This window comes from Saccopteryx bilineata, chromosome 3 (genome assembly GCF_036850765.1).
Source record: "Saccopteryx bilineata isolate mSacBil1 chromosome 3, mSacBil1_pri_phased_curated, whole genome shotgun sequence".
In the NCBI taxonomy this organism is placed as follows: domain Eukaryota; kingdom Metazoa; phylum Chordata; class Mammalia; order Chiroptera; family Emballonuridae; genus Saccopteryx; species Saccopteryx bilineata.
In genome coordinates, this window is record NC_089492.1 from 201,800,126 (window position 1) to 201,816,423 (window position 16,298).

General features: G+C 40.0%; 1 protein-coding gene across 8 annotated transcripts in view; it reads right to left on the reverse strand.

Annotated features, from left to right (window-relative positions):
* Positions 1-16,298, reverse strand: part of CCDC138 (coiled-coil domain containing 138) — a 66,196-nt gene that overhangs the window by 40,747 nt on the left and 9,151 nt on the right. For 7 of the 8 annotated variants that reach the window (XM_066268550.1, XM_066268549.1, XM_066268552.1 and 4 more), the window contains 2 exons: positions 15,567-15,754; positions 4,214-4,372 (listed from right to left, as the gene is read on the reverse strand). In XM_066268550.1, coding sequence (XP_066124647.1) covers positions 4,214-4,372; positions 15,567-15,754 — 347 coding nt within the window. The remainder of the gene's footprint in view (positions 1-4,213; positions 4,373-15,566; positions 15,755-16,298) is intronic. The other variant, XM_066268556.1, reaches the window with a different exon arrangement.

Below are 16,298 nucleotides of genomic sequence, written 5' to 3' on the forward strand. Positions count from 1 at the left end.
AAATATATTAAAAACATCATTTGCAGTATGATAAGATAAGCCCACTAACCTTACTTCTTGTATTGATAACAACTAAAAACCCTAGACAAAACACAAAACTATTTCCTGGGTTTTTTCCTCCTTTTCTCTTGCAGTCTGGCCCCAAAGCAGGCCTCCGTCACTGAAAAATATTATTTGTAGGCTGCTCAACTCTGAGAGACATTCTGCCTTTCCCTGTGAGCCAAAGAACGTGGGAAGAACCTTGGAGACTAGAGATCAGAAAGAGGACCCGTTCGTGTATGTCAGGGGTCGGGAACCTTTCTGGCTGAGAGAGCCATGAATGCCACACATTTTAAAATGTAATTCCGTGAGAGCCATACAACAACTCGTGTACATTACGCATTATCCAATAAAATTTGGTGTTGTCCTGGATGACAGCTGTGATTGGCTCCAGCCACCCACAACCATGAACATGAACAGTAGGAAATGGATTGTAATACATAAAAATGTTTTATATTTTTAACGTTATTATTATTATTTTTTTTACAGGGACAGAGAGAGAGAGTCAAAGAGAGGGATAGCTAGGGACAGACAGACAGGAACGGAGAGAGATGAGAAGCACCAATCATCAGTTTTTCGTGGTGACACCTTAGTTGTTCATTGATTGCTCTCTCATATGTGCCATGACCGCGGGCCTTCAGCAGATCGAGCAACCCCTTGCTTGAGTCAGCGACCTTGGGTCCAAGCTGGTGAGCTTTTTTTTGCTTAAGCCAGATGAGCACACGCTCAAGCTGCCAACCTCGGGTCTCGAACCTGGGTCCTTCCACATGCCAGTCCGACGCTCTATCCACTGTGTCACCGCCCGGTCAGGCACGTTATTATTTTTTTTATTAAAGATTTATCTGCGAACCAGATGCAGCCATCAGAAGAGCCACATCTGGCTCACAAGTGATGGGTTCCCGACCCCTGTTGTATGTAAACCACACAAATGTGGAGAACCCCTGATCTGTATAAGCACAGCACAGACTAGGAGCTGTAGGGTAAGGTGGAGAGATCAGAGTGCAATTTAGAATCCCCCTGCATGTCAGGTCCTTCCTGTACCACCAATGCTGGGAGGACGGACAAGACCCACAGTAGCACAGCAAAGGCCTGGAACACTGGATCGAGATTTAAACCGCTGTCTGAGTCTTAGGCTGATCCCTAAGCGGCACACAGACAATACAACTCCAAAGTAACACTACCAAAAGTACAAAGGTTTTAAAAACTGACTGAGACTGGGCCATTGCCCACAGAGAGTAAGAAAGAACCTCAGCCTAAAGAGTAAGAAAGAACCTTAGCCTAAATCCAACTGGGTTGACAGCTTAAAAGAAATAAATGAATAAAACCAACATTCTCCAGAGGATAATAACAGGACTCAGAATTTACATAACATAATATCAGAAAAGTCCTGGATACAATCCAAAAGTCCTTGGATATACAAAGAACCAGAAAAATGGGACTAAGTCTCTCAAGAATAATGCCAATCTTTAGATAATCCAGATGTCTGGATTTTTAACTATGCTCCATGAGGTTTCTGTGAATAAATGCAAAGGGAAAGACAAAAATCCTCATGAAAAAAATATTAAAGTTTTAAAAAGAACATACGTAGTTGGAAATATTAGAACATTAACGTACCAGAAATAACTAATTCATTAGATGGGCTCAATAGCAACATAGAATTAAAGAAGAAATGGTGACCTTAAAGACAGACAAAATAGCAAACTTGAAGAACACAGAAGAAAATAAGAAAAAGGGAACAAGCCTCAAAAATATGTGGGGTAACAGTAAATGACCTAACATAAGTAACTTGAAATTCAAAAGGAGAAGAGAAAGCACTTGAAATAGAAAAAATATTTGAAGAAATATTGATTTAAAACTTCCCAAATTTGGTGAAAGACATAAATTTTCAAATTCAGTATGTTCAGTGAACCCCAGACAGGATAAACGCAAAGAAAAACATGCAGAGATTCAGCATAATTGAACTACTACTAAAACCAAAGATAAGGCAACTTTGGGTACTGGAATTATTGATTATGGTGGTGATTACAAGATACTGCATTTTTCAAAACAAAATTTTACTCTATGTAAGTTATACATACAGTAACATCTCTTGATATGAAACAAAGAAGGATACAATACCATCCATATAACTTCTTTAAATTCATTTGAGAGAGAGAGAGATATCAATTTGTTGTTCCACCCATCTAAGCATTCTTGTATGTGCCCCGACCAGGGATGGAACCCGAAACCTTGGTATATCAGGATGACACTCTAACCCAGTGGTCCCCAACCTTTTTTGGGCCACGAACCAGTTTAATGTCAGAAAATATTTTCACGGACTGGCCTTTGGGGTGGGACAGAAAAATGTACAAAATAAAATTATGTGACCAGCGTAAAAACTGTGGTATTTTTAAATATAATTGTCGAACTTACGAGACAAGCGTCAAGAGTGAGTCTTAGATGGATGTAACAGGGGGAATCTGGTCATTTTTTAAAAATAAAACATTGGCCTGACCAGGTGGTGGCGCAGTGGATAGAGCGTTGGACTGGGATGCGGAAGGACCCAGGTTCGAGACCCCGAGGTCACCAACTTGAGCGCGGGCTCATCTGGCTTGAGCAAAAAGCTCACCAGCTTGGACCCAAGGTCGCTGGCTCCAGCAAGGGGTTACTCGGTCTGCTGAAGGCCCGCGGTCAAGGCACATATGAGAAAGCAATCAATGAACAACTAAGAAGTCACAACGTGCAACAAAAAACTAATGATTGATGCTTCTCATCTCTCTCTCCGTTCCTGTCTGTCTGTCCCTGTCTATCTCTGCCTATGTAAAAAAATAAATAATAAATAAATAAAAAATAAAACATCGTTCAGACTTAAATATAAACAAAATGGAAATAATGTAAGTTATTTATTCTTTCTCTACAGACCGGTACCAAATGGCCCACGGACCGGTATCAGTCCATGGCCCGGGGTTTGGGGACCACTGCTCTAACCAACAGATCTACTCAGACAGGGCCCTCTATCAGTGCTTTTCAACTTTTCTTTTACACTTGAGGACGAGTGAAAATAGAAGAATTATTTTAGAGACCACTGTGGCAGAGATCACCTGGAGTGTAAGTGAATTTGACTAAGATCACTGGGTCTATCTGACCAGTGGTGGCGCAGTGGATACAGCATCGACCTGAGGTTCATGGTTCAAAACCCAGAGGTCACTGGCTTGAGTGAGGGCTTGCCAGCTTAAGCACAGGGTTGCAGACTTGAGGGCAGGATCACTGACAGGATCCCATGGCTGCGGCCTTAAGCACAAGGTTGCTGACTTGAAGCCCAAGTTTGCCAGCTTGAGCAAGGGATCACTAGCTCGGCTTGAGTCCTCCAGTCAAGGCACGTGTGAATAGCAATTGATGAACAACTAAAGTGAAGCAACTACAAGTTGATGCTTCTCTCTGTCCTACCTCTCTCTCTCTCTTCCTGTCTCTCTCTCTCTAAGCAAAAGAAAGATCATTGGTCTATAGTCTTCATACAACATCAGGGTGGTTAACTCTTTCATGGACAGACATGAAATTTCTGGTAGACTGTTCCCAACAGTTGAAAAACATTGAATTATATAAGATTCTTGACATAATATTTAATCTGAATATAATTGTTAGGAAGTAATAAGGCAAATTCAGAATATGACAAACTCTGTAAGACTCCTGGACCAGAGTCTTCAAAGAAAAGTCTCACAAAAAACAGTAATGGTAAAGTTGACTGCTCTAAATTCAAAGAAACCAAAAAGATATAAAAATCAAATGTGATGCATGAATTATGTCTAGTACTGTGATGAAAATAAGAGAAATTTTAAAAAGCAATAATAAATGACCCTTGGGGAATCAAGTGGGTAATTGAGTGTGAACTGTATATTAACTTAAATTATTTAGTTAGCATTAATTTCCTAATATGATAATGGTGTGGAGAATGTACTTATTCTCAGGACATACATCCTCCTAAAAATAAGCATTCAAAATACTAAGGAAGTATTTAGGGTGCCGTGTCGTGATTGTTGTAAGGTACTTACTTCCAAATGGTCCGGGGAAAATGACGTGTGTGCGCGCGCGCGCGCAAAGGGGGGAAAAGAAATGACTTACATGTGGCAGAATGCTAATAACCAGTGAGTCTAAATTAAGGGGAAAGTAGCTCTGAAATCAAATGCTACAGAGTTACCTCCTTGATCACTTGAAACCTTGTGAGAACGTCCTCTTCCACGCCTTTCATTTTACTCAAGGCAGCTTCATGTCTGAACAGCAACTGCTCTCTTTCAACTAAAAAACGTTCTCGCCTTTGAAGTTCTTCTGCAAATTCCTGTTGCGCTGCAGTTTCACACTGTATCAAAATACCAGACTTAAGTAAAAAGTACATTCATAAACTCTATAAATTCTATTTTTATTTATTAAAATTGTAGTTTAATCAAATGGTTTAGGACTACATGGGTACCAAGTGAAATCTGGATTACAGTAACAGAGTATTAAAACAGCAAGTGACCTTGCACAGAAATCCTATCTTGCTACAAAATGACGTGAAATTATAGTGAGGTTGTACTATGGTAACTCAAGAGAATTTAGGGTCCAAAATGGATCCTACACAAAACCAATCCCCTATCCAGCTTAAATTCCATGTTCTACTTCAACCTAATAGTCTATGCTTTTACCTATACTCTTCACTCCCTCCCCATGGACTAAAAGACCTAAGTGCGGAACTAAAGCACCAACTGTCTTCCTGCCCCAGGGCTCCACTGATAAATGCTGCTGGAGAAAAGCACACACCATGAAAAAGGTGAAGGGGAGTACAATCAATAACAGTGTGACAACTTCGTATAGTAATGGATGGCTAATACATTTAGTGTGGTGAACACATCATATGGCATATAAAAATGTCAACTCACTATGTTGTACATCTGAGAGTACCAGAATATTATACACCAACTATACCTCAATAAAAAAAAAAAACTTTAGATGACGTCAGAGTAATGGCGCGGTAGGAAGCGATACCGATATATCTCCCCAAAAACTCAACAAGATCTTCAACCAGAAACAGAAAAATCTATCATTGGAGCCTCCAGATGTTCCGCAATACACCCAAAGGTATGGTCAAGCAAAAAATTGGCTAAATATATAATCAAACCCCGAAGGAAATAGGGAGTAAGAAATGCTCCGCCTTCCTCACTAACCTAAATAGGGCTGCTTTCACTGGGAACTGAGAGTATAGAAACTAAGGCGGGCAAAGGGGGCGAATAGATCCAGGCCGCAGCACAAACAGCCGAACCAGGCTGTGGCACGGAGATCCAAGCTGAGGAAAAACTGTGACTGTGGCAACCCAGGCAATACAAGCTAACACTCGCGCCAAACCCAGAAAAAGTGGGGCAGCCATTCGCCCTGATCTCCTGGTCGGTGCGCGCAGATAGTGGGCGAGAGATTCCTTCAAAAGCCCCGGGAGTGGGCGCCCGTGTTATCCCACAGACGGGCAGAGTCAGGGGCCTTTGTGTGGGCCAGAAGCGGAAACTCCAGGCCACCCCAGCGCCTGAAAAAGCCATGCACGGGGAGGGAGCGAGAGCCAATTCCAACGCTGGAACTTTTCCGTGTGGGCGGAGGTTTCACTCAAAATGTGGGGCAGCCAGCCTAATATCCTGGTCTGTGCGTGCAGATAGTGAGCGAGAGATTCCTCCGAGCACCCCGGGAGTGGACGCCTGCTCATGTTACCGGACAGAGTGGCAGAGCTAGAGGTCTTTCTGTGGGCGGAAGCCCTGCCTGATTATGCTAGCAGCTCTGACTGACTGAGCCTTACCCAGAGTCCTGCGCTGAGTGGGAATAGAGTGGGGAGTTGCCAGCTCTTTGAGCCTCTTACTATCCAGGTACAGGCAGCAGCAACCCCATAGCTGGATTATCAGGCTACTAATTGAGGAAGGAAAGACTAGGAGAGAGGCTCCAGGAACACGGACTCTCTCACTGTCGGAGCCTACAAATGCTAATGAGCCTCAACTGCCAACGAGACTGAAGCCCAATACATGACATCGCCATAGAGACTTATCAACTGCAAACCTCTACCTGAGCGTGCCAAAGGGGCAGAACCCGGGGTACAGAGTCACCGACCAGGAAGAGGGAGAGAAAAGAAAAAGCAAGAAGATAACCTCTCAAAATCAAGAATAATCCACAGATTTTATAACCTATCCCATTTTATTATATTTGTTCGTTTGTTTCTCTTATCTTCATTCTTGATTTTTTTTTTTCCTCCTCCAATTTGGTCGTTTAATTCTCTGCCGGTCTTACTCTCTCCTCTCCTTGAACTACACTACCCATAAGTGTTGCATCTCCCATTATCTTTTCTTTCCTCTTCCTTTCTCTCTATGAGGGTTGCACTCCAAAACCCTTAACTCTCTCTCTCTCTCCCCCCCTCTCCTCTTTTTTCTTTTTTCTTCTTTCAGTGGTTCCCTCTTTTTTTTTTCTCTTTCTTTTCCCTTCTATATTAGTTTCTTCTTTTCTCCTTTACATCGCCTCTCATTCAATCCTCAATAATGAACAAATTATCTTATCTGGGACTCAAATTTATGTTTGTGACATTTTGGGGTTTTTTTACTTCACTTATTTAACTCACTAGCAGTGCTCCCATCCCTGGCTCTCCATTTTATCTAGTTCTTGTTCCACTAAATACAATAGTAATTTTTTAATCCCCCCCATTTTCCTGTTTCCCTCTTATTCCTCTCATTGTATCTCTTAGTCAACCAACACCTAAAAGCAAATCATTTTATTCTTGACCCATATTTTTTCCTTATCTGCTTTTTGGGGGTCCATACCCCCTTTTTTTGCCCCTTTATTACTTCTCCCAATTCAGGCCCTCCATTACAGGCATTGTTTGTTCTATTTAGTACAATATAATTCACAGTTCACCACAACATTTTCTCAAAAAAGAGGGGAGAGGAGAGGAGAGGAAAAAAGGAGGGGGGAATAATTTCCTTTTCTTTTTATTTTATTTTATTTTTTTTTAATTTTTAATTAAAAAAAACTTTTCTATTTTTTACTTTTATTTTTTTAACTTTTTATTCTTTATTAAATCTCATTAATACTATCAACAAAACCACCCTCAGATGTCATTAAGGAAGAGAAAATCGAATATCATGGATACAAAAGAAAGAGGTAACACAGATAGATGAGGAAAAATCTATGGAGAAAAAATTTAATATATTGGAAACCTTGGAGTTAAATGACAAAGAATTTAAAATAGAAATCCTAATAATACTCAGAGATATACGAGAAAACACAGAAAGGTAATTTAGGGAGCTCAGAAAACAACTCAATGAACACAAAGAATACATTTCCAAGGAAATTGAAACTATAAAAACAAATCAAACAGAGATGAAAAACTCAATTCACGAGCTGAAAAACAAGGGAACAAGCTTAGCTAATAGAACAGGCCAGATAGAAGGTAGGATTAGTGAAATAGAAGACAAGCAACTTGAGGCACAACAGAGAGAAGAAGAAAGAGACTCAAAAATTTAAAAAAATGAGATAGCCCTACAGGAATTATCTGACTCCATCAAAAAGAATAACATAAGAATAATAGGTATATCAGAGGGAGAAGAGAGAGAAAATGGAATGGAGAACATACTCAAACAAATAATAGATGAGAACTTTCCAAGCCTGTGGAAAGAACTAAAGCCTCAAATTCAAGAAGCAAACAGAACTCCGAGTTTTCTTAACCCCAACAAACCTACTCCAAGGCACATCATAATGAAATTGGCACAAACCAACGGCAAAGAAAAAATTCTCAAGGCAGCCAGGGAAAAGAAGAATACAACATATAAAGGAAGGCCCATTAGATTATCATCCGATTTCTCAGCAGAAACTCTACAAGCTAGAAGAGAGTGGACCCCAATATTTAAAGTCCTGAAAGAGTGGAACTTTCAGCCACGAATACTATACCCATCAAACCTATCCTTCAAATATGAAGGAGAAATAAAAACATTCACAGATACAGAAAAGATGAGGGAATTTATCATCAGAAAATCCCCACTCCAGGAATTACTAAAGGGGGTTGGTTCTCCAATAAGATACAAAGAACAAAAAAACACAAAGCCACAAGTAAAAGCTCCAAGAAGAACACAATAAAACCAAATTTGAACTGTGACAACAACAAAAAGAAAGGGGGGGAGAGGATGGAGATTAACAGTAGCAAAGGACCATGGAGTGCAAAAGTAATCACAAGATAGTGCACTACAATCAGACAAGACAAAGAAATAAAAGGCATCCATATCGGAAAAGAAGAAGTAAAGGTATCACTTTTTGCAGATGATATGATCCTATACATCGAAAACCCCAAAGAATCCACAAAAAGACTACTAGAAACAATAAGCCAATACAGTAAGGTCGCAGGATACAAAATTAACATACAGAAGTCCATAGCCTTTCTATATGCCAACAATGAAACATTTGAGAACGAACTCAAAAGAATAATCCCCTTCACGATTGCAAGAAAAAAAATAAAATACCTAGGAATAAACATAACAAAGAATGTAAAGGACTTATATAATGAAAACTATAAACCATTGTTAAGGGAAATCAAAAAAGACATAATGAAGCCCTGGCCGGTTGGCTCAGCAGTAGAGCGTCGGCCTAGCGTGCGGAGGACCCGGGTTCGATTCCCGGCCAGGGCACACAGGAGAAGCGCCCATTTGCTTCTCCACCCCTCCACCGCACTTTCCTCTCTGTCTCTCTCTTCCCCTCCCGCAGCCGAGGCTCTATTGACGCAAAGATGGCCCGGGCGCTGGGGATGGCTCTGTGGCCTCTGCTTCAGGCGCTGGAGTGGCTCTGGTCGCAACATGGCGACGCCCAGGATGGGCAGAGCATCGCCCTCTGGTGGGCAGAGCTTCGCCCCTGGTGGGCGTGCCGGGTGGATCCCGGTCGGGCACATGCGGGAGTCTGTCTGACTGTCTCTCCCTGTTTCCAGCTTCAGAAAAATGAAAAAAAAAAAAAGAAAAAAAAGTTAAAAAAAAAAAAAAGATATAATGAGATGGAAGAATATTCCTTGTTCTTGGTTAGGAAAAATAAATATAATCAAGATGGCCATATTACCCAAAGCAATATACAAATTTAATGCAATTCCCATCAAAATTCCAATGACATTTTTTAAAGAAATGGAGCAAAAAATCATCAGATTTATATGGAACTATAAAAAACCCCGAATAGCCAAAGCAACCCTAAAGAAAAAGAATGAAGCTGGGGGCATTACAATACCTGACTTCAAACTATATTATAGGGCCACGACAATCAGAAAAATAGACACTCAGACCAATGGAACAGAATAGAAAACCCAGAAATAAAACCACATATATATAGTCAAATAATTTTTGATAAAGGGGCCAATAACACACAATGGAGAAAAGAAAGCCTCTTCAACAAATGGTGCTGGGAAAACTGGAAAGCCGCATGCAAAAGAATGAAACTGGACTACAGCTTGTCCCCCTGTACTAAAATTAACTCAAAATGGATCAAAGATCTAAACATAAGACCTGAAACAATTAAGTACATAGAAGAAGACATAGGTACTCAACTCATGGACCTGGGTTTTAAAGAGCATTTTATGAATTTGACTCCACAGGCAAGAGAAGTGAAGGCAAAAATTAATGAATGGGACTACATCAGACTAAGAAGTTTTTGCTCAGCAAGAGAAACTGATAAAATAAACAGACAGCCAACTAAATGGGAAATGATATTTTCAAACAAATGCTCAGATAAGGGCCTAATATCCAAAATATACAAAGAACTCATAAAACTCAACAATAAACAAACAAACAATCCAATAAAAAAATGGGAAGAGGACATGAACAGACACTTCTCCCAGGAAGAAATACAAATGGCCAACAGATATATGAAAAGATGCTCAGCTTCATTAGTTATTAGAGAAATGCAAATCAAAACGGCAATGAGATACCACCTCACACCTGTTAGATTAGCTATTATTAACAAGACAGGTAATAGCAAATGTTGGAGAGGCTGTGGAGAAAAAGGAACCTTCATTCACTGTTGGTGGGAATGTAAAGTAGTACAACCATTATGGAAGGAAGTATGGTAGCTCCTCATAAAACTGAAAATAAAACTACCTTATGACCCAGCAATCCCTCTACTTGGTAAATACCCCCAAAACTCAGAAACATTGATACGTAAGGACACATGCAGCCCCATGTTCATTGCAGCATTGTTCACAGTGGCCAGGACATGGAAACAACCAAAAAGCCCATCAATAGATGACTGGATAAAGAAGATGTGGCACATATACACTATGGAATACTACTCAGCCATAAGATATGATGACATTGGATCATTTACAGCAAAATGGTGGGATTTTGATAACATTATACAAAGTGAAATAAGTAAATCAGAAAAAACCAGGAACTGCATTATTCCATAGGTAGGTGGGACATAAAAGTGAGACTAAGAGACATTGATAAGAGGAGTGTGGTGGTTACGAGGAGAGGGGGGAGAGGAAGAGGGAAAGGGGAGGGGGAGGGGCACAAAGAAAACTAGATAGAAGGTGACAGAGGACAATCTGACTTTGGGTGATGGGTATGCAACATAATTGAATGACAAGATAATCTGGACATATTTTCTTTGAATATATGTATCCTGATTTATTGATGTCACCCCATTAAAAAATAAAATTATTAAAAAAAAACAAAAAAACTTTAGCCATGGCTAGATGGTTCAGCTGATTAAGCAGTGGTCGGCAAACTCATTAGTCAACAGAGCCAAATATCAACAGTACAACTATTGAAATTTCTTTTGAGAGCCAAATTTTTTAAACTTAAACTATATAGGTAAGTACACTCCTTATCTAGGTAGCTTCCGCATGTGGTATTTTGTGGAAGAACCACACTCAAGGGGCCAAAGAGCCGCATGTGGCTCGCGAACCGCAGTTTGCCGACCACTGTCCCAAAGCACAGAGGTTGCGGATTCGATCTCTAGTCAGGGCACATACAGTAATAGATCGATGTTCCTGTCTCCCTCTCTCTCATTCTTCCTTCCTCTCTCACTAAAATCAATTAAAAATTTTTTTAACATTCATTAAAAAAACCAAAACAAAACAGTGAGATATCACTTCACAGCCACTAACATGGCTATAATCAAAAATTGAAAATAACAAATGATGTCAAGGATGAGTAGAAACTGGAATCCTTGTTCACTACTGGTGAGAGTGTATATAGGAATATGCTGTGAAGGCATGCAGTTAGGAAAACAAGCAGAGACAGCAAGGCGCCCTAGGGCAGAAGCTCTGAGCTGACTAGAGTCTAGGGGCCTCTCTGACCCTGTGCTGGAAACAGCAAAACAGCAGGATGAAACTCAGTAATAGCAAATGTTTTGGCTCTTATAACAGAGGTTAGGAGTCAGCATGTTCCTTGTCCTTTACTTCACCCCCTGAATACTTCTGCTGTTGGCTTCCTTGAGTTAATTGTACTGGCTAGTACATATCTGAGTAAGGCTGGGGATGGAGCTTCAGTCCTTCAGTCTGCTGACCTGGGCTATTGCCTCCCCTCGGCCCCTCGGAGCATTTCCCCTGGTCTCTAAGTAGTTCATTGTCATAGCAACAAATGTAAAATGATGCAGTCACTTTGGAAAACAGTCCTGACCATTCCTCAAAAAATTACTGTATTTTTCGCTCCATAAGATGCACATTCTTTCCCCAAAAAGTGGAGGAGGAAAAGGAGGAAAATGCCCGTGCATCTTATGGAGTGAAAAATACAATATTTTATTAAGTATTTTAACATACCATTTCATTCAAAATATTTTTTATTTTCCTCCTTAAAATCCTAGGTGTGTCTTATGGTCAGGTGCATCTTATGGAGCGAAAACTAAGGTAACTATAAAGCTGCCATATGACCCGCACCTCCAATCCTAGGTATATACCCAACAGCAATGAAAGCATGTGTCCACACAAAACTTCAATATGAGTGTTCACAGCAGCGTTACTCATAATAGTTAAAAAGTGGTAACAACCCAAATGTCTATGCACTGATGGATAAAAAAATGTGGCCTATCCCTTTAATGGGGTATTATTCAGCAACAAAGAGAAAGCACTGACACATACTGCAACATAAATGGACCCTAAAGATATCATGTTAAAGCAGCCAGTTATATCATACATACTAACTATTGTATCATTCTATTTATATGAAAAGTCTAGAACAGGAAATCCTACAGAGACAGAAAGTAAATTAGCAGTTGTCTAGGGCTGAGGAGAGTTGTGACAGAAATGAGGAGAGATATCTAATAGGAAGGGGATTTCTTATTGATATAGTGGAAATATTCTAAAATTGGCTGTCATGATCATAGCACAACTTTTTGAATATACTAAAAATAATTAAACTGTACACCTTGAAAAAATTAAAGAGACCCCTCTAACATGTGAGGACACAGCAAAGAGATTGCTGTCGATGACCCAGAAAGGGGGCTCTCACCAGACACCAAATATGCCAGAGCCCTGCCTATGGATGTCCAGCCTCTGGAACTATCTGACGTGTGCTCACTGTTTCGTGCGGGGCCTGGCAGGCCTCTGTACAGGTACATCTCCTAGTCCCTTTCTGTGAGTTGCACCAAGACTCAATAGGCCTTTCCTCTGATTGCCAGTTGCCTCAGCTTTCTGTCTGGGAGCAGGCCTCCACTTTTACTTGACCTGTCTCAGCTCCAGCAATCCCTGAGGCAGATGGACTCAGTCTCAAAAGAGATAGATTCCAATACCATCATCAAAAGACTCCCCCAAACTGGTCAACTGTTGGTGAAAACTTGCTGGAATCCTTTATCTTAGCCTATGATGAAAGCCAAAAAAAATTCTAATATTGTGCTTATATTGTTGAACAAAGAACCACAGAACTCTATAGAACTGCACTTTAACTCCTGTGCCCAGGGTTGTTGTCTCATATGCTTTCAGCATTCAGATTTAATATAAATGATGCTAGTCTTTTTACTCAAGGTCTAGGATCCGCATCCACAGAGTACTACTACCCCTGTTTGCTTAAAAATATGGTTTTATCATTAGTGTCTGAACTCAGAGAGAATTATCTTAATGAATTTAACACCCAAAGGCAGAATATGCAAACTATAACATCAGTGAGACATGTATCAGATAATGGGGAAAGGAGACCTATATGAGTAGTTGCTTATGAAAAATTAAACGAACAGGCACAACCCTTTTGAAGAACAATTTGGTGGTGCCCTGCTACTATTTCTTCTGGTAAATTAAGGATGCTTAAACAGAACTGTCTATGCAGGACAGACTCTATGCTGTCGTGTACTTACACAGAAGGAAATAAATTGTAGTTACTATATGCTGGAATGCTATCTGGCAGATAAAATGAATAAACTAGATTGATACTTTCCAAATACATAAATCTCAAATATATAATAATGAATGAAGTAAGATTTAGCATGGGAAGCTCCCCAATGCATTATTTTTTTATTCTGTCCCTCTTTTGCTTAAAAACCTGTAATACCTAACTTTCCACTATTTTCTTTCCCCAGCAGGCTAATAAATTCAAAATCTGACAAATCATTCCTTTCTAAAACTCCCTTCTCTCCAATTCCTCGCACCTGGAATGTCCTTCCCATCCCTCCCTTCTTTAAATGCTACCTCTCGGTCAAGTACCATGGTAAGTTATCTCCCTGAACTTCCCCCAGTGACTTTAGGCTATAATAATGTTTTTTTCAATGTTATGGTAATTATAATCTGAATTATTTAGACAAAATGAGATACTCATTTTCTAAAAATGTTTAACTATTTCATGTGCATAAAAATACAACATATTTCCAACTAGAATTTCAACAGAAATTGTGTATTACATATACCTTGCTTCCTTCTGTACTCCTACCTAGGGGACACTTGATAAATTCATGAATTAACTACTTTAGAAATAAAAAATCCCGAAGATAAAGGCCAATATTCTGAACTGAATTTTGGTGAAAGCTGACAATAGAACTTCTTATACCTAGGTATTTAAAACAATGAATCTAGAACATCTCCTTCAAAAAGCATGCTTTAGGCCCTGACTGGTTGGCTCAGCGGCAGAGCGTCAGCCCGGCATGTGGAAGGCCCAGGTTCAATTCCCAGTCAGGGCACACAGGAGAAGTGCCCATCTGCTTCTCTACCCTTCCCCCTCTCCTTTCTCTCTATCTCTCTTCCCCTCCCACAGCCAAGGCTCCATTGGAACAAAGTTGGCCTGGGCACTAAGGACGGCTCCGTGGCCTCTGCCTCAGGCACTAGAATGGCTCTGGCTGCAACAGAGCAACACCTCAGATGGGCAGAGCATCACCCCCTGGTGGGCATGCCAGGTAGATACCGGTGGGGTGCATGCAGGTGTCTGTCTGACTGCTTCCCACTTCTAACTTCGGAAAAATACACACACACACAAAAAGCATGCTTTTCACCAGATTTTATTTATTTCCTTTTTCTTGTATGTGACAGAGACAGAGAGACAGAGAGAGGGACTGATAGGAACAGACAGACAGGAAGGGAGAGAGATGAGAAGCATCAATTCCTTCTTGAGTACCTTAGTTGTTCATTGACTGCTTTCTCATATGTGTTTTGACCAGGTGGCTACAGCAGAGTTAGTGACCTTGGCTCAAGCTAGCGACCTTGGACTTCAAGCCAGCAACCTTTGGGCTCAAGCCAGTGACCATGGGGTCATGTCTATGATACACTCAAGCCACTGATCCCACACTCAAGCTTGCAACCTCAAGGTTTTGAACCTGGGTTCTCCGTGTCCCAGTCCAACACTCTATCCACTGCACCATCTCCTGGTCAGGCTAGATTTTATTTCTTCTTAAGCAAGGATGGGATGGGATTGGAATAAACATAAAACATAAGATAGTCCAAAATCTAAAAAATACACATACACATAAAAAACAGCACTGTTTAGCCTGACCAGGCAGTGGCATAGTGGATAGAGTGTCAGACTGGGGCACAGAAGACCCAGATTCAAAACCCCGAGGTCACTGGCTTCAGCGCAGGCTCATCTGGTTTGAGTATAGCTCACTGGCTTGGACCTGAGGTCGCTGGCTTGAGCAAGGGGTTACTCACTCTGCTGTAGCCCTCGGTGAAGGCACATATGAGAAAGCAATCAGTGAACAACTAAGGTGCCACAACGAAGAAATGATGCTTCTCGTCTCTCCCTTCCTGTCTGTCTGTCCCTATCTGTCTCTGTTTCTGTCACAAAACAAAACAAAACAAAACAAACAAACAAAACAAAACAACAGCCCTGTTTACATTTTTCTCTTAGGCTAAGTTCTTTCTCTACACTGTATATACCGAAAATGATAAGAGTCTTCTTAGACAGCTAATTCTCCTTCAATAGCTCTTATAAATTATGTTTTTTCCCCAGACCTTGTTCAAATATTAATAATATCACAACTGAGTGTGTTTTTGACACACTTATCAAAAACAATCAAAATGAAATACCTTGTAGTATTACAATTTTGTAAATGTTTGGTGTTTAGGACATAAATGTTTCTGAATTCTCAATCCAGTATGTAGTTCTCACCTGCAGTTTCTGATGTATTTGGAGTAATTCGTCATATATCTGACTGATTTGATGTGGAAGTAAACTCGGCTTGTTTGACACTTTAGGTATTGGATGGCTGATGTGCTTCAAAGGGGAGTCACTCGCATCACTGCAACACTCAGTCCAATTTTTTGAATTTGAGGCCAAATTTGTTGGCCAGGCCATGGCTAAGAAAATAAAATTTAGCTATAAATTTTATTAACTTACAGTTTTAAATATTCACAGATAAAGTCATCTTCAGGAAGAACTACTTTAAGTATGAATTACAATGTTCTTAAAAAGTTTCAAGTAATATATGCAAAAATAAAGTAATATAGGGAAGGTAGTAAAATGTTACATTTAGAAAATTTAGATGAAGGTGTTACAGAATTCTTTGTGCTCTTTTTGCAACTTTTCAGTAAGTCTGAAATTGTTTCAAAATAGATTATTTTAAAGTGCACAAAAACACTCATGTATTAACTGTCTAGGCCAAGAAGTGTAGTTATCCCCCCAGAAACTCCCGATCATATAGTCCCCCCTAAACCAAATAAACCACTAACCCAAACATAGTGTTAATCATTGCTTCACTTCTTTTAAATTTTTACTACTTATACCATATTTTTTAAAAGGGCTTATTTGGTTATTTTGCTTGTTTTTAACTTTATACAATCTCTGCAATTACATAAATGTATAATTATGTAATTTCTGTAACCTCCTACTTTAAATAATATG